General features: G+C 51.5%; 1 protein-coding gene across 6 annotated transcripts; it reads left to right on the top strand.

Annotated features, from left to right (window-relative positions):
* Window positions 1-1,974: 1,974 nt before the first annotated feature.
* On the top strand, window positions 1,975-21,426 carry LOC117432318 (DNA damage-binding protein 1-like). Of its 6 annotated transcripts, none has more exons than XM_059002113.1 (27): window positions 1,975-2,176; window positions 4,595-4,743; window positions 5,188-5,304; window positions 6,094-6,315; window positions 6,668-6,782; window positions 7,178-7,269; window positions 7,591-7,749; window positions 8,052-8,135; window positions 8,519-8,635; window positions 8,720-8,822; window positions 9,277-9,352; window positions 9,826-9,934; window positions 11,246-11,424; window positions 11,683-11,846; window positions 12,120-12,227; window positions 12,911-13,118; window positions 13,506-13,601; window positions 13,765-13,876; window positions 13,989-14,112; window positions 14,395-14,559; window positions 15,054-15,148; window positions 15,495-15,665; window positions 15,915-16,024; window positions 16,308-16,477; window positions 16,881-16,983; window positions 17,689-17,812; window positions 20,943-21,426. In XM_059002113.1, the coding sequence occupies exons 1-27, from the start codon at window positions 2,116-2,118 to the stop codon at window positions 21,024-21,026; spliced, it is 3,417 nt and encodes a 1,138-aa protein (XP_058858096.1). In that variant the 5' UTR covers window positions 1,975-2,115; the 3' UTR covers window positions 21,027-21,426. The 6 variants fall into 6 exon arrangements, with proteins under 6 accessions (XP_058858096.1, XP_058858095.1, XP_058858100.1 ...); XM_059002112.1 differs by having other exon boundaries at window positions 7,172-7,269; XM_059002117.1 differs by lacking the exons at window positions 1,975-2,176; window positions 4,595-4,743; window positions 5,188-5,304; window positions 6,094-6,315; window positions 6,668-6,782 and adding an exon at window positions 6,812-6,827.
* The last annotated feature ends 1,665 nt before the right edge of the window (window positions 21,427-23,091 follow it).

Raw genomic sequence — 23,091 nt, 5'->3', positions numbered from 1 at the left:
TGTTAATGCTGGTTCAGTTTATTACATGGTAGTGTTATTGCTGGTTCAGTTTATTACACGGCAGTGTTAACGCTGGTTCAGTTTATTACACGGCAGTGTTAACGCTGGTTCAGTTTATTACATGGCAGTGTTAATGCTGGTTCAGTTTATTACATGGCAGTGTTAATGCTGGTTCAGTTTATTACAGGGCAGTGTTAATGCTGGTTCAGTTTATTACATGGCAGTGTTAAGGCTGGTTCAGTTTATTACATGGCAGTGTTAATGCTGGTTCAGTTTCTTACATGGCAGTGTTAACGCTGGTTCAGTTTATTACATGGTAGTGTTAATGCTGGTTCAGTTTATTACACGGCAGTGTTAAGGCTGGTTCAGTTTATTACACGGCAGTGTTAACGCTGGTTCAGTTTATTACATGCTGGTCGCTAGAGGGCGCTCAACCAGGCTGTTTATTACACGGCAGTGTTAAGGCTGGTTCAGTTTATTACATGGCAGTGTTAACGCTGGTTCAGTTTATTACACGGCAGTGTTAACGCTGGTTCAGTTTATTACATGGCAGTGTTAACGCTGGTTCAGTTTATTACATGGCAGTGTTAATGCTGGTTCAGTTTATTACATGGCAGTGTTAACGCTGGTTCAGTTTATTACATGGCAGTGTTAAGGCTGGTTCAGTTTATTACAGGGCAGTGTTAATGCTGGTTCAGTTTATTACATGGCAGTGTTAACGCTGGTTCAGTTTATTACACGGCAGTGTTAATGCTGGTTCAGTTTATTACACGGCAGTGTTAATGCTGGTTCAGTTTATTACATGGCAGTGTTAACGCTGGTTCAGTTTATTACATGGTAGTGTTAATGCTGGTTCAGTTTATTACACGGCAGTGTTAATGCTGGTTCAGTTTATTACACGGCAGTGTTAACGCTGGTTCAGTTTATTACATGGCAGTGTTAATGCTGGTTCAGTTTATTACACGGCAGTGTTAACGCTGGTTCAGTTTATTACATGGCAGTGTTAAGGCTGGTTCAGTTTATTACACGGCAGTGTTAACGCTGGTTCAGTTTATTACATGCTGGTCGCTAGAGGGCGCTCAACCAGGCTGTTTATTACACGGCAGTGTTAAGGCTGGTTCAGTTTATTACACGGCAGTGTTAATGCTGGTTCAGTTTATTACACGGCAGTGTTAACGCTGGTTCAGTTTATTACATGCTGGTCGCTAGAGGGCGCTCAACCAGGCTGTTTATTACACGGCAGTGTTAAGGCTGGTTCAGTTTATTACACGGCAGTGTTAATGCTGGTTCAGTTTATTACACGGCAGTGTTAAGGCTGGTTCAGTTTATTACACGGCAGTGTTAACGCTGGTTCAGTTTATTACACGGCAGTGTTAATGCTGGTTCAGTTTATTAGATGGCAGTGTTAACGCTGGTTCAGTTTATTACACGGCAGTGTTAACGCTGGTTCAGTTTATTAGATGGCAGTGTTAACGCTGGTTCAGTTTATTACACGGCAGTGTTAACGCTGGTTCAGTTTATTAGATGGCAGTGTTAACGCTGGTTCAGTTTATTACACGGCAGTGTTAATGCTGGTTCAGTTTATTAGATGGCAGTGTTAACGCTGGTTCAGTTTATTACACGGCAGTGTTAATGCTGGTTCAGTTTATTAGATGGCAGTGTTAACGCTGGTTCAGTTTATTACACGGCAGTGTTAACGCTGGTTCAGTTTATTACACGGCAGTGTTAATGCTGGTTCAGTTTATTAGATGGCAGTGTTAACGCTGGTTCAGTTTATTACACGGCAGTGTTAATGCTGGTTCAGTTTATTAGATGGCAGTGTTAACGCTGGTTCAGTTTATTACACGGCAGTGTTAATGCTGGTTCAGTTTATTACACGGCAGTGTTAACGCTGGTTCAGTTTATTACATGCGGGTCGCTAGAGGGCGCGCAACCAGGCTGTTTAAAGCGCTGTGCAGTGCGGCGGCCGGGCGCTGGGGGCGGTATTGCGTTATGACGGAGTCTGCTTTGCCTTGAGTGTAGCGTGGAAAGCGCGCTGATAACACGCTTTTATAACACTTTTATTTTGTTTTATTTTGATTATAGTAGTTGTTGTTTTTTCCGTCTCCTATCACCATGTCCTATAACTACGTGGTGACGGCCCAGAAGCCCACCGCGGTCAATGCTTGCATTACGGGTAAGGATGTATTTTTTGGATGTCTGGTAATGATCGGCCCTTGTTTACCCCTGCACAGCCGCCTCCGAGCCTCCATGTCCGGCATGAGGTGCTGAATCGAGCCGCCGGAGATGTGGGGCCCTGTGGAAAGCCCAAGAAATTAAACCCGAAACGTGAGGTCGCTGCAGATGCGATGAATTGGGGCAAGAAGAGGGAGAATATGTGTAAAACAAACGTTTCAGATGTGTAAATAAAACCCTTCCTGTTTGTTTTGTATTGTTTGCATGCCGACTAGTTAAGAAAGATTTAGGGGTGTAAAGTTTATGTGAAATAACGCCGGGGTGCGTGGCGGGAGACGCGTGATACAGAGAACACTGGAGAGAAAACATGTGCTGTGCGTTTGAAATATATACCCATGCGGGTGTGTGTAGTGTTATTATGATGATGATGATGATGCTGATGCTGACAGATTGAGTGATAAACCTGGACTGGCTCTCAGACTGCTCTCCGATGGGAGTCCTGGTATTATGATGATGATGATGCTGACAGATTGAGTGATAAACCTGGACTGGCTCTCAGACTGCTCTCCGATGGGAGTCCTGGTATTATGATGATGATGATGATGCTGACAGATTGAGTGATAAACCTGGACTGGCTCTCAGACTGCTCTCCGATGGGAGTCCTGGTATTATGATGATGATGATGATGATGATGATGATGCTGACAGATTGAGTGATAAACCTGGACTGGCTCTCAGACTGCTCTCCGATGGGAGTCCTGGTATTATGATGATGATGATGATGCTGATGCTGACAGATTGAGTGATAAACCTGGACTGGCTCTCAGACTGCTCTCCGATGGGAGTCCTGGTATTATGATGATGATGATGATGCTGACAGATTGAGTGATAAACCTGGACTGGCTCTCAGACTGCTCTCCGATGGGAGTCCTGGTATTATGATGATGATGATGATGATGATGATGATGATGATGCTGACAGATTGAGTGATAAACCTGGACTGGCTCTCAGACTGCTCTCCGATGGGAGTCCTGGTATTATGATGATGATGATGATGATGATGATGATGCTGACAGATTGAGTGATAAACCTGGACTGGCTCTCAGACTGCTCTCCGATGGGAGTCCTGGTATTATGATGATGATGATGATGCTGATGCTGACAGATTGAGTGATAAACCTGGACTGGCTCTCAGACTGCTCTCCGATGGGAGTCCTGGTATTATGATGATGATGATGATGCTGACAGATTGAGTGATAAACCTGGACTGGCTCTCAGACTGCTCTCCGATGGGAGTCCTGGTATTATGATGATGATGATGATGATGGTGCTGACAGATTGAGTGATAAACCTGGACTGGCTCTCAGACTGCTCTCCGATGGGAGTCCTGGTATTATGATGATGATGATGATGCTGACAGATTGAGTGATAAACCTGGACTGGCTCTCAGACTGCTCTCCGATGGGAGTCCTGGTATTATGATGATGATGGTGATGATGATGATGCTGACAGATTGAATGATAAACCTGGACTGGCTCTCAGACTGCTCTCCGATGGGAGTCCTGGTATTATGATGATGATGATGCTGACAGATTGAGTGATAAACCTGGACTGGCTCTCAGACTGCTCTCCGATGGGAGTCCTGGTATTATGATGATGATGATGATGCTGATGCTGACAGATTGAGTGATAAACCTGGACTGGCTCTCAGACTGCTCTCCTATGGGAGTCCTGGTATTATGATGATGCTGATGATGATGCTGACAGATTGAGTGATAAACCTGGACTGGCTCTCAGACTGCTCTCCGATGGGAGTCCTGGTATTATGATGATGATGATGCTGATGCTGACAGATTGAGTGATAAACCTGGACTGGCTCTCAGACTGCTCTCCGATGGGAGTCCTGGTATTATGATGATGATGATGCTGATGCTGACAGATTGAGTGATAAACCTGGACTGGCTCTCAGACTGCTCTCCGATGGGAGTCCTGGTATTATGATGATGATGATGCTGATGCTGACAGATTGAGTGATAAACCTGGACTGGCTCTCAGACTGCTCTCCGATGGGAGTCCTGGTATTATGATGATGATGATGCTGATGCTGACAGATTGAGTGATAAACCTGGACTGGCTCTCGGACTGCTCTCCGATGGGAGTCCTGGTATTATGATGATGATGATGATGATGATGATGCTGACAGATTGAGTGATAAACCTGGACTGGCTCTCGGACTGCTCTCTGATGGGAGTCCTGGTATTATTATGATGATGATGATGATGATGGTGATGATGCTGACAGATTGAGTGATAAACCTGGACTGGCTCTCAGACTTCTCTGCTATGGGAGTCCTGTTATTTTTGTTGGTATTAAGCTGACAGCGTGCATGTACCCCTGGTGCCCCCCCCCCCCCCCCCCAGGTCACTTCACCTCCGCGGAGGACCTGAACCTGCTCATTGCGAAGAACACACGGCTGGAGATCTACGTGGTGACTCCAGAGGGGCTGCGGCCGGTCAAGGAGGTGGGCATGTACGGCAAGATCGCCGTCCTGGAGCTGTTCAGACCCAAGGTGAGTGCGGAGGGGGAGGTCTGTGTGCTCCCCGCGGCCCCTTCACTGCACCTCCTGGCTGCAGAGCAGGAAACCTGCATTTCATTTCACCTGCCATGAAACTGGCACTGCCCCAGTGAGGGGGGGGGGTCTGATCCTGTGTTTGGAGTGAGGGGGGGGGGGGGTGTCTGATCCTGTGTTTGGAGTGAGGAGGGGGGGGGTGTCTGATCCTGTGTTTGGAGTGAGGAGGAGGGGGGGGGGTCTGATTCTGTGTTTGGAGTGGGGGGGGGTCTGATTCTGTGTTTGGAGTGAGGGGAGGGGGTTCTGATTCTGTGTTTGGAGTGGGGGGGGGGGGGGGTCTGATTCTGTGTTTGGAGTGAGGGGGGGGGGGGTCTGATTCTGTGTTTGGAGTGAGGGGGGGGGGTTCTGATTCCATGGTTGTTGATTTTGTTCCACTGTCTCCAGGGAGAGAGCAAAGACCTTCTCTTCATCCTGACGACCAAGTACAACGCCTGCATCCTGGAGTACAAGCAGTGTGGAGACAGCATCGATATCCTGACCCGCGCACACGGGAACGTGCAGGTACCTTTCATTACTGATCCTGAACTCTGAACCCAGGACACACGACTGCAGGTACCTTTCATTACTGATCCTGAACTCTGAACCCAGGACACACGACTGCAGGTACCTTTCATTACTGATCCTGAACTCTGAACCCAGGACACACGACTGCAGGTACCTTTCATTACTGATCCTGAACTCTGAACCCAGGACACACGACTGCAGGTACCTTTCATTACTGATCCTGAACTCTGAACCCAGGACACACGACTGCAGGTACCTTTCATTACTGATCCTGAACTCTGAACCCAGGACACACGACTGCAGGTACCTTTCATTACTGATCCTGAACTCTGAACCCAGGACACACGACTGCAGGTACCTTTCATTACTGATCCTGAACTCTGAACCCAGGACACATGACTTCACTGGAAACGTCCGTCCATCTGGCAGTGCTGGCGTTGTCACTTTGTTGAGAGGTAGACCGTGCTGGTGTTAAACCAGCATCACGAGGCAGTGTGGTCCAGTGGTTAAAGTCCAGGTCTCACTGTGTGACCCTGAGCAGGTCACTTCACCTCCGTGTGCTCCGTCCTGCGGATGAGATGGTAAAGCACTGTCCTACCTCTGCAAAGTGCTTTGTGATGGTGTTCCACTGTGAAAGGATCTATATAAAAAATAAAGTTATTATTATTATTATTATTATTATTATTATTATTGACAATGTTAATAAAAACAGCTAGGCTAAAGGCTGACCTGTCAGGGCAGGGCAGGGCAGTCGGACAGTCAGCTGTGATTCCTATTCGCTCTCAGGATCGCATCGGCCGGCCCTCGGAGACAGGAATCATCGGGATCATTGACCCGGAGTGCCGGATGATCGGGCTGCGTCTGTACGACGGCCTCTTCAAGGTGATCCCGCTGGACCGGGACAACAAGGAGCTGAAAGCCTTCAACATCCGTCTGGAGGAGCTGCAGGTCATTGACGTCAAGTTCCTGTTCGGCTGCCAGGTGCCCACCATCTGCTTCGTCTACCAGGTACTGAAAGAAACACAGAGACACTCCCACACACACACACTCACACACTCTCACACACACACACTCACACACACTCATACACACACACTCGCACTCACACACACTCACACACACACTCACACACACACACTCACACACTCACACTCTCACACACTCTCACACACTCTCACACACTCTCACACACTCTCACACACTCACACACTCTCACACACACACACTCATACACACTCGCACACACACACACTCACACACACACACACACTCACACGCTCTCCTCTGAGCACAGAGGAAGATGTGTCTGATTGCAGTGAAGTGAGAGCTGACCCACTGGCTGTGCTGCTCTTCTGTGCAGGACCCCCAGGGGCGTCACGTGAAGACCTACGAGGTCTCCCTGCGAGAGAAGGAGTTCAACAAGGGGCCCTGGAAGCAGGAGAACGTGGAGGCAGAGGCATCCATGGTCATCGCAGGTAGGGAGGGGGAGGGGGAGGGGGAGGCATCCATGGTCATCGCAGGTAGGGAGGGGGAGGGGGAGGCGTCCATGGTCATCGCAGGTAGGGAGGGGGAGGGAGAGGGGGAGGCATCCCTGGTCATCGCAGGTAGGGAGGGGGAGGGGGAGGGGGAGGCGTCTATGGTCATAGCAGGTAGGGAGGGGGAGGGAGAGACATCCATGGTCATCGCAGGTAGGGAGGGGGAGGGGGAGGCGTCCATGGTCATCGCAGGTAGGGAGGGGAGGGGAGGGGAGCACGTAAGCATTACCTGGTGTGTTGTGAGGCACAGCCAGGTCGTTAACCCTTCGCTGGGCGTGGGTCCTGGCTCTGTGCGTTTTATTTTTAAAAGGAGTTTGTTTATTTCCAAGTCCCAGAGCCCTTCGGAGGAGCCATCATCATCGGACAGGAATCCATCACCTACCACAACGGAGACAAGTACCTGGCCGTGGCCCCGCCCATCATCAAGGTACGTGAGCCTGGCCCCGCCCACATTTATGATACTTGTGATGTCACGGTTTGATGTATTCATAGCCCTAGGGAATTGCATTCATTGAACTCTGTTTTATGATGATGATGATGGTATTGGAGTCCTGTCCATTTTCAGTACCAGTTAGCAAATGGTGTACTGCGCTCTGTTCTACCTGTTTTAATTAAAAATAAATAAATAACAATAATTTTCACACCAATCAATTTGTCTGGTCTCGTCCTGTGAGTTAGCAGTCGCTGTGCGTGCGTGTGCGTGTGCGTGTACACGTTTGCTGAGGTTTTCTCTCTCTGTCTCTCACAGCAAAGCTCGGTTGTGTGTCACCACCGCGTGGACCCGAGCGGCTCGCGCTACCTGCTGGGGGACATGGAGGGCAGGCTGTTCATGCTGCTGCTGGAGAAGGAGGAGCAGATGGACGGGTCGGTGACCCTGAAGGACCTTCGCGTGGAGCTGCTGGGGGAGGTGAGGGAGCAGGGAGGGGTGCAGGTTAGCTGGCGGAGGTGAGGTGAGGGGAGCAGGGAGGGATACAGGGGAGCAGGGGGGGGTGAGGGAGCAGGTTAGAGCCGGGGGAGGTGAGGGAGCAGGGAGGGGGTGAGGGAGCAGGTTAGAGCCGGGGGAGGTGAGGGAGCAGGGAGGGGTGCAGGTTAGAGCTGGGGGAGGTGAGGGAGCAGGGAGGGGTGCAGGTTAGCTGGGAGAGGTGAGGGGTACAGGTGTGAAGTATAGTGCTGTTGAAAATGTTTGTCTTTATGGTTTGTGTTCCTCAGACGTCGATCGCGGACTGCCTGACCTACCTGGATAACGGCGTGGTGTTCGTGGGGTCCCGGCTCGGGGACTCTCAGCTGGTGAAGGTACGGAGCAGGGCGGCTGTCTTACCTGCTTACTCTGCATACACGACTGTGTGTGTGTGTGTGTGTGTGTGTATCTATCTCTGTCTGTGTTTCTGGGTCTTATTGAAAAAGCTCATTCCAGTTGGTTCCAGTCTCTCTCTGCGTCTGTGAGTGAGTCTCTCTCTCGCTCTCCTCTGTCATTGACAGTGCTTGTTTCCGCTGGGTGGCAGTGTCACTCAGCAGCTCCTCTCTTCTCTTGCAGTCTCTCTCTCTCTCTCTCTCTCTCTCTCTCTCTCTCTCTCTCTCTCTCTCTCTCTCTCTCTCTCTCTCCCTCCTCTCTCATTGACAGCGCTTGTTTCCGCTGGGTGGCAGTGTCACTCAGCAGCTCCTCTCTTCTCTTGCAGCTGAACGTGGACAGTAATGAGCAGGGCTCGTACGTGGCCGTGATGGAGACCTTCACTAACCTGGGCCCCATCGTGGACATGTGTGTGGTGGACCTGGAGAGGCAGGGGCAGGGGCAGGTGAGCAGGGACACACGCATCGCACAGTAAATACTCTACAAACCCTTTTTTTGTTTCTGATCTTCCGTTCTCCTCCTATTCCAGCTGGTGACCTGCTCCGGAGCGTTCAAGGAAGGATCACTGCGGATCATCCGGAATGGGATTGGGATTCACGAGCACGCCAGCATAGACCTGCCCGGGATCAAAGGTGGGAGCAAAAACACACCTGCTCCTTGAGACTCACGCTAACCCTGCTGCTGCTGCACCCAGTCCTGGGGTTCAGAGCTCCCCTCAGTGAAGTCTGTTATTATTAATATTGAAATGATCAGCAGCCAGGAGTTTGAGCAGGGTTACAAACTCACACCAGCCCTGCTGCTGCTGCTGCTGCACCCAGTCCTGGGGTTCAGAGCTCCGCTCAGTGAAGTCTGTTATTTTTAATATTGAAATGATCAGGAGTTTGAGCAGGGTTAGAGACTCGCACCAGCCCTGCTGCTGCTGCTGCTGCTGCTGCACCCAGTCCTGGGGTTCAGAGCTCCGCTCAGTGAAGTCTGTTATTTTTAATATTGAAATGATCAGGAGTTTGAGCAGGGTTAGAGACTCGCACTGTGCTCTGGGTGTGGGTGTCTGTGTGATCCCCTCTCTCCCCCTCCTCCTCTCCCCAGGGCTGTGGCCCCTCAGGTCTGATGCGAGCCGGGACACAGATGACATGCTGGTGCTGTCCTTCGTGGGGCAGACTCGGTGAGTGCACATGCTGGACAGCCACGTCGTCTTCCACTATAATGTGTCTTTACACACACACATACACTTTATTCTGGTATTGCCCTGGCTTTTTGCTGTCTGTGTGTAACTCTCTGTGTATTATGTGTGTGTGTGTCTCTCTGTGTCTGTCTGGCTGTGTGTGTGTGTAACTCTCTGTATTTTGTGTGTGTGTGTGCCTCTCTGTGTCTGTCTGGCTGTGTGCGTGTGTAACTCTGTGTATTGTGTGTGTATGTGTGTGTGTCTCTCTGTCTGTCTGGCTGTGCGTGTGTGTGTAACTCTCTGTGTCTGTCTGTCTGTGTGTGTAACTGTGTATTGTGTGTGTAACTGTATTGTGTGAGTGCCTCTCTGTTCTGTTCACTCTGAGCATCTCTCTCCTCTGTTAACTTTCTCTGTGAGTGTCTCTGTTCTGTTCACTTTCTCTGTGTGAGCGTCTCTCTCTCCTCTGTCTGCAGGGTGCTGATGCTGAACGGAGAGGAGGTGGAGGAGACGGAGCTGCCTGGCTTTGTTGATAACCTGCAGACCTTCTTCTGTGGGAACGTGGTGCACAAGCAGCTCATTCAGGTAAGAAACCCTCTATCTGCTGTCTGACATGCACACCAGGAACCACACTGAAATACTGAAGACAGGGAATTCTTTTTTTGGGGGGAGGGTGGGTTGCCTGCCCTCTGCTGGCTGTGTTTGAGAGTTGTGTGTGAGGTTAGAGCTGTGTGTCAGTGTGAGGGTAGCGTTGAGTGAGTGTGAGGTTAGCTGCGAGGGAGGGTAGTGTTGAGTGAGTGTGAGGTTAGCTGCGAGGGAGGGTAGTGTTGAGTGAGTGTGAGGTTAGCTGCGAGGGAGGGTAGTGTTGAGTGAGTGTGAGGTTAGCTGCGAGTGAGGGTAGCGTTGAGTGAGTGTGAGGTTAGCTGCGAGGGAGGGTAGCGTTGAGTGAGTGTGAGGTTAGCTGCGAGGGAGGGTAGTGTTGAGTGAGTGTGAGGTTAGCTGCGAGGGAGGGTAGTGTTGAGTGAGTGTGAGGTTAGCTGCGAGGGAGGGTAGTGTTGAGTGAGTGTGAGGTTAGCTGCGAGGGAGGGTAGTGTTGAGTGAGTGTGAGGTTAGCTGCGAGGGAGGGTAGTGTTTAGAGTGAGTGTGAGGTTAGCTGCGAGTGAGGGTAGCGTTGAGTGAGTGTGAGGTTAGCTGCGAGGGAGGGTAGTGTTGAGTGAGTGTGAGGTTAGCCGCGAGGGAGGGTAGTGTTGAGTGAGTGTGAGGTTAGCTGCGAGGGAGGGTAGTGTTGAGTGAGTGTGAGGTTAGCTGCGAGGGAGGGTAGCGTTGAGTGAGTGTGAGGTTAGCTGCGAGGGAGGGTAGTGTTGAGTGAGTGTGAGGTTAGCTGCGAGGGAGGGTAGCGTTGAGTGAGTGTGAGGTTAGCTGTGAGGGAGGGTAGTGTTGAGTGAGTGTGAGGTTAGCTGCGAGGGAGGGTAGTGTTGAGCGAGTGTGAGGTTAGCTGCGAGGGAGGGTAGTGTTGAGGGAGTGTGAGGTTAGCTGCGAGGGAGGGTAGTGTTGAGCGAGTGTGAGGTTAGCTGCGAGGGAGGGTAGTGTTGAGCGAGTGTGAGGTTAGCTGCGAGGGAGGGTAGTGTTGAGCGAGTGTGAGGTTAGCTGCGAGGGAGGGTAGTGTTGAGTGAGTGTGAGGTTAGCTGCGAGGGAGGGTAGTGTTGAGGGAGTGTGAGGTTAGCTGCGAGGGAGGGTAGTGTTGAGTGAGTGTGAGGTTAGCTGCGAGGGAGGGTAGTGTTGAGTGAGTGTGAGGTTATCTGCGAGTGAGGGTAGCGTTGAGTGAGTGTGAGGTTAGCTGCGAGTGAGGGTAGTGTTGAGTGAGTGTGAGTTCACGCTGCTCGTCTCTCCTCTCAGATCACGTCTGGCTCCGTGCGTCTGGTCACCCAGGAGAGCAAGGCCCTGATGAGCGAGTGGAAGGAGCCCAACGGCAAGAACATCAGCGTGGCGTCCTGCAACAGCAGCCAGGTGGTGGTGGCTGTGGGGAGGGTGCTGTGCTACCTGGAGATCCAGTGCGGAGAGCTCAAACAGATCAGGTAACACTATACACCGCAGACACACTGCATGCTGCACTGCACACATACACACTGTACACTGCACTGCGCGCACACACTGCAGGATGCTGTGCTACCTGGAGATCTAGTATGGGGACTGTACACTGAATACAAACACACACAGACACTGCATTCTCAAACAGCCAGGAAGTCCCCCCTGCACACACCTGCTCCCGCTGCTGTGCAGGTACCCTTGCTGTTGATTTGTTTACATCCCTCCTCTCTGCTCTCCTGTTGCAGCTCCACGGAGATGGAGCACGAAGTGGCCTGCCTGGACATCACCCCTCTGGGGGACAGTAACGGGGTGTCCTCCCTGTGCGCGGTGGGACTGTGGACGGACATCTCTGCGCGGATCCTCAGCCTGCCCTCCTTCGACATGATGCACAAGGAGATGCTGGGGGGAGGTGAGGCAGGCTGCAGGGACCCAATCTGTTCAGCAGCATTTGTTTGTTTATTTTAGAAATCATCCCGCGCTCGTGTGTGTGTGTGTGTGTGTGTGTGTGTGTGTGTGTGTGTGTGAGAGGGGGAGGAGGAGGAGGAGGAGGGTTCATAACGACCTGTCTGCGTCTCCTCTTCAGAAATCATCACGTGCTCGTGTGTGTGTGTGTGTGTGTGTGTGAGGGGGAGGAGGAGGAGGAGGGAGGGTTCATAACGACCTGTCTGCGTCTCCTCTTCAGAAATCATCCCGCGCTCGATCCTCATGACCACGTTCGAGGGGAGTCACTACCTGCTCTGCGCGCTTGGAGACGGGGCGCTCTTCTACTTCGGACTCCACGTTCACACTGGTACCGATTTTGATTGATTGATTGATTGATTTATTGATTTGCAGTGCTTCGATTCACACAAGGTCAAGGTCCCAGGGTAAGAGCAGGGTTAGAAACACACACTAGCCCTGCACAGTCTCAGAACTGCCCTAAGTTCAGTGAAAATAGCCAGGATTTGAGAGTTTGAGACATCATTTCTGCCTGCCCGTGTAGCTGCATTAATGGTTTCTCCTAACAGTAAAGCTGCAGACTCAAGTGAGACTTACTCCTGTTGTGGTCGCTTAGTTCAGAACACATTTACCACGGGCCAGATTTGGTTACATAATATTTGAGTTAATTATTCAGTGAAGGAATTTCCAAAGTTTCTCTTCCACTTTCTCTTTTCTCCTTCTCCACTCCCCTCTCTCTGTCTCTCACTACACTCTGTCTCTCTCTCTGTCCCCCTCTCTCTCTCTTTCCCCTCTCTCTCCTCCCCTCTCCCCCTTTTCTCTCTCCCCCTCTCTCTTCCCCCTCTCTTTCCCCTCTCTCTCCCCTCTCTCTCTGTCCCCCCTCTCTCTCTTTCCCCCTCTCCCCTCTGTCCCCCCTCTCTCTCTTCCCCCCTCTCGCTGTCCCCTCCTCTCTCTCCCCTTCTCTCTCTCCTCCCCTCTCCCCTCTCTCTCTCACCCCCCCTCTCTCTCTCTCCCCCCCTCCTCCCTCTCTCCCAGGCATGCTCAGTGATCGTAAGAAGGTGACCCTGGGCACTCAGCCCACAGTCCTGCGCACGTTCCGCTCGCTGTCCACCACCAACGTGTTCGCCTGCTCCGACCGGCCCACCGTCATCTACAGCAGCAACCACAAGCTGGTGTTCTCCAACGTCAACCTGAAGGAGGTCAACTACATGTGCCCCCTGAACTCCGAGGGGTACCCCGACAGGTGCGCTGCCCCATCAGGAAAGTGTAGTATAAGCCATAAGAACCTCTTGGTAGCGACCAGACTTTACATTTTACAGAGAGACAGTGACAAAATAATGTGGTGGGTGGGGATGGAATGAAATGAAATGAAATATACACACCCAACTTGATAAGAGGCAGCTACCCCTCCTAGCTACCTGTGTGTGTGTGTGTGTGTGTGTGTCTCTCTCTCTCTCTCTCTCTCTCTCTCTCTCTCTCTCTCTCTCTCTCTCTCTCTCTCTCTCTCTCTCTCTCTCTCTCTCTCTCTCTCTCTCTCTCTCTCCTATGTCACTGGGTTTCCTCTCTCAATGCAGCAAACAAAGAGAACTATTTAACATCCCTCCTTCTGTCCCCCTCTCTGCCCCTCCAGTCTGGCTCTTGCCAATAACAGCACGCTGACGATCGGCACCATCGATGAGATTCAGAAGCTGCACATTCGCACTGTGCCCCTCAACGAGTCCCCCCGGTGAGTTTATTTGAGAATTAAACTGGGCTGAGCGATTCCTCAACGCAGAGTTTCTTGAGTTCTCTTCGCGCACGGGTACTTTCACTTGACAATCTCCACTTGTGACACATGTGTCCAGCCTTGACGGCCCCTCACTAAACTTGCTGACCCCCCATCCTCGCAGGCGTATCTGCTACCAGGAGGGGTCCCAGTGTTTCGGGGTGCTGTCCAGCAGAGTGGAGGTGCAGGATGCCACCGGGGCGACAACAGCAGTGCGACCCAGCGCCAGCACACAGGTACGGACATTGCTGTTCCCTCGGTGTGTAACCCTCCCTCCTCTCTACACTGACACAGCATCCTGGCTCTTCCCTCGGTGTGTCACCCCCTCCTCTCTCTCTCTGTCCCCAGGCCCTGTCCAGCAGTGTGAGCTCCAGTAAGCTGTTCCCCAGCAGCACCTCCCCCCACGAGACTTCGTTCGGAGAGGAGGTCGAGGTGCACAGCCTGCTCGTAGTGGACCAGCACACCTTCGAGGGTCAGTCACCGCACTCACAAGTTTTGAATTTCGTGTTTTTAGAAATTTGAAAACGGTTTATGTGAACTCTATGGAGTTGCCCTGCCAAAACTTTTGGTGGGAAAAAAAACATGCATGTATTTTAAGATATATGTAGATAGGAAACTTAACATGGTACAATTACACACACACAGTGATACACACACACACAGACACAGCCCCCCCCCCCCCACACAGACACCCCTCACACGCACGCAGGCACGCGCACACGCTGTCATTAACCCCTCGTGTTCCTGGCTGCAGTGCTCCACGCTCACCAGTTCCTGCAGAACGAATTTGCCCTGAGCCTCGTCTCCTGCAAGCTGGGGAAGGACCCCAACATCTACTTCATCGTGGGAACCGCCATGGTGCACCCCGAGGAGGCTGAGCCCAAGCAGGGGCGCATCGTCGTCTTCCAGTACTGCGACGGTGAGGGAGAGGGGGGGAGGGTTAGAGCAGAGGGGGGAGGGCTGTCGGACGGGGGGGGGGGGGGTTAGAGCAGAGGGGGGAGGGCTGTCGGACGGTGAGGGGGGGTTAGAGCAGGGGGGGAGGGTTAGAGCAGGGGGGGAAGGGCTGTCGGACGGTGAGGGAGGGGTGGGAACGTAGTAGCAGGGCATCTGGTAGTCTTTCACTCCTCCCTCTGTAGAGAGGAAGGGTTCTAGCTGAGGGGGAAGCAGAGATGGAATTAAGACCCCTGTGGCATAGCAGTTTAACCCATTCCAGTTTTTACTTTCAGCTTGTTTAGCCTCCGTGTATAGGAAACAAACGCAGGTGTGTCTTATTATGAAGCCTGTAGCAAAACCAGGAATGGATCATGCTGCTGTGCAGCGGGAGCCTTCTCTCCATCCTTGGGAAAGGGTGTCACAGTTTCTTCCTGTAGTTCCTTGAGTCCGAGGAGTGATGCGATTTCCCCCCCCTCCCAGGTAAACTGCAGACTGTGGCTGAGAAGGAGGTGAAGGGGGCGGTGTACTCCATGGTGGAGTTCAATGGGAAGCTGCTGGCCAGCATCAACAGCACAGTGAGTATCATCATCAGTAATCCTCACTGGTTTTACTATGAGCTTGACTGGCCCCAGTGTGCAGGGAGCGAGCTCTGAAGTGTCTTATTAACCCTCCTATTTGACCACACACTGGTTTCCATTGACTACTTTTCCCCTCCTCTATCACACTTCTCCTAGATTGGGGTCACGAACTTAAGAGCTTTGAGCCGTTTATTTTCTTTAGAGCTGATCTTGTCTACAAACAGAACGACTCGGGTCAATATGACCCAAGGTATTTATCTGTGTAGCTTTGTATGCATGAGGACAATACAATGCTTTCACTTAGTCTCGTATTATTGTGATGATGTCTGGCTCTGAGTTGCAGGTGCGTCTGTACGAGTGGACCGCGGAGAAGGAGCTGCGTACCGAGTGCAACCACTACAACAACATCATGGCTTTGTACCTGAAGACCAAGGGAGACTTCATACTGGTGGGGGACCTGATGAGATCGGTGCTGCTGCTGGCATACAAACCCATGGAGGGAAACTTCGAGGAGGTGAGGGGGGGGAGGGGGGGGGGGGGTTAGTACCGTACCGAGGGGTAGAGCTGCACAAGCAGTTTACTGGATCATTCTGATGGAGCTCTCCACAGGAGAGGGTCACTGCTGTCCATCGGACTGATTTACCCTTCTGAGTGAAACGAGAGAGGAAACGGCTGCTTGGGTTTGTGGGGATTGGTCGCTGTAGACTCTGCAGAGAACAGCGATTTATTTCAGTGTAATCTATTCTCTCTCTCTCGGCCGCAGATCGCTCGAGACTTCAACCCCAACTGGATGAGCGCGGTGGAGATTCTCGACGATGACAACTTCCTTGGGGCGGAGAACGCCTTCAACCTGTTTGTGTGTCAGAAAGACAGGTAGGGGGCCCCCAGCCTGGGAAAGAGGGGGTACACTGTATCAGTATCTCCACTCCGCTACACTGCACACCCCAGCAATAGGACTGACAGGGCAAGGAAAGAGGGGCTCCCCTGAATTAATAACACCCGACACTGCACAAGAGATTTCACATTCATTCTGATAATCATTTTATCCCCCTCCCTCCTCTCAACCCCCCTCCCGTTTCCTTTATCCCCATATCCACATCTCCTCCATCTCTCTTTCCCTCTCCCAACCTTTCTCTCTTCCTCTCTCCTCTCTCAGCGCTGCCACCACGGATGAAGAGCGCCAGCACCTGCAGGAGGTGGGTCTGTTTCACCTGGGCGAGTTTGTGAACGTGTTCTGCCACGGCTCGCTGGTGATGCAGAACCTGGGCGAGAGCTCCACCCCCACGCAGGGCTCCGTGCTGCTCGGCACCGTCAACGGCATGATCGGTGAGGACCGCGGCCGCGGTACAGTGGGACTAGAACCAGGAATACACCGGGAATATGCTGCACTCATCCAGTAATGAAGTATTGATCTGATAGTAATACAGGATGGGGAGACAGTAATGAAGTATTGATCTGATAGTAATTCAGGATGGGGAGACAGGGATATATACTGCACTCATCCAGTGATATACAGAGTAGTCCACGCATTGATCTGGGAATGAGCTGCACTCATACATTTCCGAAATGTATTTTTGCATGAAGTATTTCGTAATGTATTGAGAATCCTAGCGCATGAGCGTTCTGATGCCAGGGACGGTGATGTGGTTTTGTAGTAAACTTTGAAAATTGATTAAGTGAATCTCCCACCTGTTCTCTACGTATCCTCCCTCCCTTTCTCTCTCCCCAGGTCTGGTGACCTCCCTGTCTGAGAGCTGGTACAGCCTCCTCCTGGACCTGCAGAACAGACTCAACAAGGTCATCAAGAGCGTGGGCAAGATCGAGCACTCCTTATATCCTGTGCAGCACTGGCAGGGCACACAGTAACAGCAATACACACAATACCAGCAATGCACACAATACCAGCAATACACACAATACCAGCAATGCACACAATACCAGCAATGCACACAATACCAGCAATACACACAATACCAGCAATGCACACAATACCAGCAATACACACAATACCAGCAATACACACAATACCAGCAATACACACAATACCAGCAATGCACACAATACCAGCAATACACACAATACCAGCAATACAAACAATACACACAATACCAGCAATACCCACAATACACACAATACCAGCAATACCCACAATACACACAATACCAGCAATAATCAAATCTGAATCCACTCTGTCCTGCTGGGAGCCACATGTACCGGTATTAAAACGTGCGTTGATCCGTTTCCAGCAGTACGGTGTATTACAGTAAAAGGTTTCTTCACTAATTCACAATGTTCAGTATTTCATTGCTTTATTTTTATAACAAAGATGGACCTCCTGTATTTATTTCTTACTATTTGCTGTTATTCAACCCAGATATTTTCTGGTATGTTGCTCCTTGGCCCTGATGCCCGTACCCCAGTCTTCCACTAGGTGGCAGCAGAGCCCCGTGTGTGGTTCTGTCTCTCGCTGCCTCTTTCAGCTCTGAGAAGCAGCTGTGTCCCCCCCCCCCCGAGTTTTTTTCCTTGACTCTTCCCACCTGGAGGTCGTTCCACACGGAGCGGAAGACGGAGCAGGCGACGGGCTTCATCGACGGGGATCTGATCGAGAGCTTCCTGGATCTCAGCCGGCCCAAAATGCAGGAGGTGGTCAGCGGCTTGCAGGTAGGGGAGCAAGCCTCCCAGTAACACGGTGTAACTGGAACATGCAGGGGAGCAAGCCTCCCAGTAACACAGTGTAACTGGAACATGCAGGGGAGCAAGCCTCCCAGTAACACGGTGTAACTGGGACATGCAGGGGAGCAAGCCTCCCAGTAACACAGTGTAACTGGGACATGCAGGGGAGCAAGCCTCCCAGTAACACGGTGTAACTGGGACATGCAGGGGAGCAAGCCTCCCAGTAACACAGTGTAACTGGAACATGCAGGGGAGCAAGCCTCCCAGTAACACAGTGTAACTGGAACATGCAGGGGAGCAAGCCTCCCAGTAACACAGTGTAACTGGAACATGCAGGGGAGCAAGCCTCCCAGTAACACAGTGTAACTGGGACATGCAGGGGAGCAAGCCTCCCAGTAACACAGTGTAACTGGAACATGCAGGGGAGCAAGCCTCCCAGTAACACGGTGTAACTGGGACATGCAGGGGAGCAAGCCTCCCAGTAACACAGTGTAACTGGAACACGCAGGGGAGCAAGCCTCCCAGTAACACGGTGTAACTGGGACATGCAGGGGAGCAAGCCTCCCAGTAACACGGTGTAACTGGGACATGCAGGGGAGCAAGCCTCCCAGTAACACAGTGTAACTGGAACATGCAGGGGAGCAAGCCTCCCAGTAACACAGTGTAACTGGGACATGCAGGGGAGCAAGCCTCCCAGTAACACAGTGTAACTGGAACATGCAGGGGAGCAAGCCTCCCAGTAACACGGTGTAACTGGGACATGCAGGGGAGCAAGCCTCCCAGTAACACGGTGTAACTGGAACATGCAGGGGAGCAAGCCTCCCAGTAACACGGTGTAACTGGGACATGCAGGGGAGCAAGCCTCCCAGTAACACGGTGTAACTGGAACATGCAGGGGAGCAAGCCTCCCAGTAACACGGTGTAACTGGGACATGCAGGGGAGCAAGCCTCCCAGTAACACGGTGTAACTGGAACATGCAGGGGAGCAAGCCTCCCAGTAACACGGTGTAACTGGAACATGCAGGGGAGCAAGCCTCCCAGTAACACGGTGTAACTGGAACATGCAGGGGAGCAAGCCTCTCAGTAACACGGTGTAACTGGAACATGCAGGGGAGCAGGCCTCCCAGTAACACGGTGTAACTGGAACATGCAGGGGAGCAAGCCTCCCAGTAACACAGTGTAACTGGAACATGCAGGGGAGCAAGCCTCCCAGTAACACAGTGTAACTGGAACATGCAGGGGAGCAAGCCTCCCAGTAACACAGTGTAACTGGGACATGCAGGGGAGCAAGCCTCCCAGTAACACAGTGTAACTGGAACATGCAGGGGAGCAAGCCTCCCAGTAACACGGTGTAACTGGGACATGCAGGGGAGCAAGCCTCCCAGTAACACAGTGTAACTGGAACATGCAGGGGAGCAGGCCTCCCAGTAACACAGTGTGACTGGGACATGCAGGGGAGCAGGCCTCCCAGTAACACAGTGTAACTGGAACATGCAGGGGAGCAAGCCTCCCAGTAACACGGTGTAACTGGAACATGCAGGGGAGCAAGCCTCCCAGTAACACGGTGTAACTGGAACATGCAGGGGAGCAAGCCTCCCAGTAACACAGTGTAACTGGGACATGCAGGGGAGCAAGCCTCCCAGTAACACGGTGTAACTGGAACATGCAGGGGAGCAAGCCTCCCAGTAACACAGTGTAACTGGAACATGCAGGGGAGCAAGCCTCCCAGTAACACGGTGTAACTGGAACATGCAGGGGAGCAAGCCTCCCAGTAACACGGTGTAACTGGAACATGCAGGGGAGCAAGCCTCCCAGTAACACAGTGTAACTGGGACATGCAGGGGAGCAAGCCTCCCAGTAACACGGTGTAACTGGAACATGCAGGGGAGCAAGCCTCCCAGTAACACAGTGTAACTGGGACATGCAGGGGAGCAAGCCTCCCAGTAACACAGTGTAACTGGAACATGCAGGGGAGCAGGCCTCCCAGTAACACAGTGTAACTGGAACATGCAGGGGAGCAAGCCTCCCAGTAACACAGTGTAACTGGGACATGCAGGGGAGCAAGCCTCCCAGTAACACAGTGTAACTGGAACATGCAGGGGAGCAGGCCTCCCAGTAACACAGTGTAACTGGAACATGCAGGGGAGCAAGCCTCCCAGTAACACAGTGTAACTGGGACATGCAGGGGAGCAAGCCTCCCAGTAACACAGTGTAACTGGGACATGCAGGGGAGCAAGCCTCCCAGTAACACAGTGTAACTGGAACATGCAGGGGAGCAGGCCTCCCAGTAACACAGTGTAACTGGAACATGCAGGGGAGCAAGCCTCCCAGTAACACGGTGTAACTGGAACATGCAGACACACACACACACACACACACACACATGCCTGTATCCCAGAATGTGATATTCTCAGTGGCTTGAGCTAAATTAACTTCTATTACAGAGTTTCATTACAGTTGGTTCAGCAGTTCTGTTTTTTTATGGGCAGCAGTGTGGAGTAGTGGTTAGGGCTCTGGACTCTTGACCGGAGGGTCGTGGGTTCAATCCCAGGTGGAGGACACTGCTGCTGTACCCTTGAGCAAGGTACTTTTCCTAGATTGCTCCAGTAAAAACCCAACTGTATAAATGGGTAATTGTATGTAAAAATAATGTGTAAAGAATAATGTAATTGTATGTAAAAATAATGTGATATCTTGTAACAATTGTAAGTCGCCCTGGATAAGGGTGTCTGCTAAGAAATAAATAAATATGTGGAGAAACGTGTGAAGTGTGACGGAGTGACTCAGACCCCCCTTCACTGTATTCCCATTCCAGAGCAGTCTAGGCTTCACATGCATTCTCTGACAGGGCTGGAAATAAGACAGCAGTGTCACCCATTCCAGGTTTTACTACCGGCTTGATCAGCCCCCCAGTGTGTCTAGGTAACAAGCTCAGGTGTGTCTGATAAACTCAGTGAAGCCGAGGGAATGGATCAGACTGCTGTGCCGTGGGAGTCTCATTCCCATCCTTGCTCTGAGCTTCATAATAAGTAGTACTGGGCACGTGTGTGTGTGTATATGTATATGTATGGGAATCCGTGTGGATCCGTGTGTCTCTAATCACGCTGTTTCGCTGCAGATCGATGACGGGAGCGGGATGAAGAGAGAGGCGACTGTGGACGAGCTCATTAAAATCGTGGAGGAGCTGACCAGAATCCACTAGCCAGCGCTGCGGGATGCGGGTTCGAGGGAGAGAGGGGGGTGCTGTGCATTGTAAATATATATATATAAATATATCAGTCGGCAAGATCCGGGGGCGTTGCTTCGTGACCGATTTACAGACTGTACCAACATCCACCCCCCCCCGTAGAGCTCCCTGGGTAGAGAGGTTAACCTGGGGAGTACCAAGCCCTGACCATTTTATAGGGGGGGCGGAGGACACCTGCTTTTGAGTGTACAGCTCAGGAAGTGCTGTGGTGACTTAGGGGAGAAGGGGGGGGGGGGGGGGGGGTTACAACCATTGTGGTTTAGATTGATAATATAGATGACCCCCCAGGATTTCACTGGCCCTGTGCCCTGCTTCTTGAGCTGTGATAATAAAAACTAAACTTTAGTGACCTGTGTTCTGTTCGCTGGAGTGTCTTTTTTTTTGGTTTGTTTGTTCTATGATCTCATTGAAGACAACCCCCCCCCTCACCCCCCCCCAAAAAAAAACAAACAAATACCACTGCTGTTTGCTGCCTTCAAACTGTGTTGCTCCACCACATTGTATTTTAGTTGTTAATATTTTCCCATTCCCTCATGGCACTGCCCTGTGGCTGCTCCAGTCTCAGGTGCAGAGATATTGGAGTAGGGACAACCCCAGCCATTCTACGCACTTTAAGATATTAAACATTAATAATAATAATAACTGCATGACATCTTTCAGTAAGTCTGTATACATATTAATTGAGATAATATTGTGATTTTGTAGAAGTTCTCATCAGTTGCATACAAGTAACAAAAGAAACGACCCCAGCCATTGCCTGCAGGCAGCTGTCACTGAACGGAAACTCCAGCGCACTGTGGTGTGCGTGAGATTTATTGATTTATTTATTTTTTTAAATGTTGTTTGAGTTTCCCACGCAGCCAGGCAGTTGTCTGTATCCTGTGCCCTCCAGTATTCATTAAATAGAATCATGAAACGAGTTTACATATAAATATTTGCCAGGTTGGAAGTGAAACCTGTACTGGAGTGTTTTAATTTGATTTCTGAGGAAAGCGGATATCTGCAGCTGCTGCAGGGTTTATAACCGGGTAACCACAGCTGCTCAGCTGGGGCTGAAGATGCCGCTCTGGGTAGAGATTCAGCTGGGACTGAAGATGCCGCTCTGGGTAGAGATTCAGCTGGGGCTGAAGATGCCGCTCTGGGTAGAGATTCAGCTGGGGCTGAAGATGCCGCTCTGGGTAGAGATTCAGCTGGGGCTGAAGATGCCGCTCTGGGTAGAGATTCAGCTGGGGCTGAAGATGCCGCTCTGGGTAGAGATTCAGCTGGGGCTGAAGGTGCCGCTCTGGGTAGAGATTCAGCTGGGGCTGAAGATGCCGCTCTGGGTAGAGATTCAGCTGGGGCTGAAGATGCCGCTCTGGGTAGAGATTCAGCTGGGGCTGAAGATGCCGCTCTGGGTAGAGATTCAGCTGGGGCTGAAGATGCCGCTCTGGGTAGAGATTCAGCTGGGGCTGAAGATGCCGCTCTGGGTAGAGATTCAGCTGGGGCTGAAGATGCCGCTCTGGGTAGAGATTCAGCTGGGGCTGAAGATGCCGCTCTGGGTAGAGATTCAGCTGGGGCTGAAGATGCCGCTCTGGGTAGAGATTCAGCTGGGGTTGTCTTGAATTTCTTTAATAATAAAGTTTGATGGGAGTGATGGATGCCTTCGTTTTGAACACAAGGCATGGACACCTCCCCATTGGATCCTATTAACACCAGTGGCTGCGCTTGTGATTTCTGTGTGAGTGCGGATCTCGCACTCAGATTTCTGTGTGAGTGTGGATCTCGCACTCAGATTTCTGTGTGAGTGTGGATCTCGCACTCAGATTTCTGTGTGAGTGTGGATTGAGGGAGAGTCGGGGGCTGTGTTACAGTATAGAGGGGTACAGATTGAGGGAGAGTTGGGGGCTGTGTTTCAGTATAGAGGGGTACAGATTGAGGGAGAGTCTGGGGCTGTGTTACAGTATAGAGGGGTACAGATTGAGGGAGAGTCGGGGGCTGTGTTTCAGTATAGAGGGGTACAGACTGAGGGAGAGTCGGGGGC

The sequence above is a fragment of the Acipenser ruthenus genome, chromosome 27 (genome assembly GCF_902713425.1).
Source record: "Acipenser ruthenus chromosome 27, fAciRut3.2 maternal haplotype, whole genome shotgun sequence".
Taxonomy (NCBI): domain Eukaryota; kingdom Metazoa; phylum Chordata; class Actinopteri; order Acipenseriformes; family Acipenseridae; genus Acipenser; species Acipenser ruthenus.
Note: the sequence above shows the minus strand (reverse complement) of the source record. Positions and strands in the feature narration are given on the sequence as shown.